The 1412-nt window shown below is 47.9% G+C and overlaps 1 protein-coding gene across 1 annotated transcript; it reads right to left on the bottom strand.

The window, feature by feature from the left end:
• Positions 1-355: 355 nt before the first annotated feature.
• LOC119272590 (auxin-responsive protein SAUR71-like) lies at positions 356-962 on the bottom strand. Its single transcript, XM_037554054.1, has one exon. It carries the CDS (start codon positions 888-890, stop codon positions 546-548), a length of 345 nt encoding a protein of 114 aa, XP_037409951.1. The 5' UTR covers positions 891-962; the 3' UTR covers positions 356-545.
• Positions 963-1412: the final 450 nt, after the last annotated feature.

The following is a 1412-nucleotide window of genomic DNA, read 5'->3' as shown; positions in this document are numbered from 1 at the left end:
TTCGGTATTTTGAAAAAACCTCGTTCACCATTATCTCTTTGATCATCTCAATCTAGTGGAACGGTTGAATGTATTACTATGTTATTTTGAAAAAACTCATTCACCATTTATAGTTGTATACTTCGGTATTTTGAAGAAACCTTGTTCACCATTTATAGTTGTATATTTCCTCCGTTTCATAGCTATTGTCATGGTTTTAGTTTAATTTTATTTGAATTTTGGATGGAGACTTTTGCACGATGAGAGATTACTATGGTTTTGGATATTGTTAAAGAAAGCCTCATATTCATGTATATACACAATTGAAAGACCGTGTCAACGAGTAACTTTATATCAATGTTTAGCTAAGAAACACTAAACAAAACATAATACTTTAGTGATCTATAAACGATCTTATAAAAGATTACAGAAAAGTTTACAAAGGGAGTAACAAAGAAAGAAATATTGACACCACAAAGGCAATTCAACGACTGTACAGCAAAAAAACCATGGCCATTCCCCGCGAAAAAATAAAAAATTGAAAAATTGTGGCCGTTGGCTCTCTCCTAGTGTGCTGCCGCGCACGCAGGCTCCTGCGTCTCCCGCCGGTGGCCACGGACCGTCTGCTCGAACCGCTCCACGCCGCACGGGATCCTCAGGACGCCCCGCTGGCCGTACCCGAACCGCTGCGCGGACATCTCCAGCAGAGCCAGGACGCGCGGCTCCGTGAGCATCCCGACGTGAACCAGCACCCTTTCCTCCCTTTCTCCCTCGTCGCCGACGAGGACCATCGGGACGTAGCCCTTCGGGATCTTGCCCCCGCCCTCGCCGGCGGAGCGAACAACGCATGCCGGGGCGGCGCCGCCGCTGGCTCCGGCCGCCTCCTTCTTTCTCCACATAGCCATGGCCATATCGATCGTTGCCTGTGTATGTAAGCGCGAGAAAGGGCTGATGGGTGTATGATTTTCGATGGAGATTGCAGTGAGCTGGTTAGGGATGAGTACGAGGATCGCAGTGCAACGGTGGATTATATAGGAGGAGATATCAGATACACACGGGGAAAAGAAGCTTCATGCGGCCTGCATGTGGGGGTACGACATCAAGGATTAGTGTTTGAGAAGGAATGGTGATGTTGACGAGCGAGGAAGGGGTCTAATTTGGCCGAGTCGGGGTACATAGTTAGTCAGAGCTCTTTAAATGATTATAGTAACGGGAGGTTCCTGTCACGAGGAAGGGATCAACACTCTCTGCCGTGCCAGTCGGCCGCTTCTCCGACTTGTAGCTTCTGCAGATTGGAGCACGCGTCGCCGTGGTCACTCCAGGGGCCCGGCTTACCGGGCAAGTCAGTGGACCTACACCTACTTGATGCATACGTAAACCGTTAAAAAGGCTACTCCATCCGCAAACAAAAAATATAAGATGTTTAAAACGTC

The sequence above is a fragment of the Triticum dicoccoides genome, chromosome 3A (genome assembly GCF_002162155.2).
Source record: "Triticum dicoccoides isolate Atlit2015 ecotype Zavitan chromosome 3A, WEW_v2.0, whole genome shotgun sequence".
Classification (NCBI taxonomy): domain Eukaryota; kingdom Viridiplantae; phylum Streptophyta; class Magnoliopsida; order Poales; family Poaceae; genus Triticum; species Triticum dicoccoides.
Note: the sequence above shows the minus strand (reverse complement) of the source record. Positions and strands in the feature narration are given on the sequence as shown.

What these genes read in the sequence shown, in the direction of transcription:
- LOC119272590 (XM_037554054.1), bottom strand. Translation starts at nt 890, where the DNA reads ATGGCCATGGCTATGTGGAGAAAGAAGGAGGCGGCCGGAGCCAGCGGC.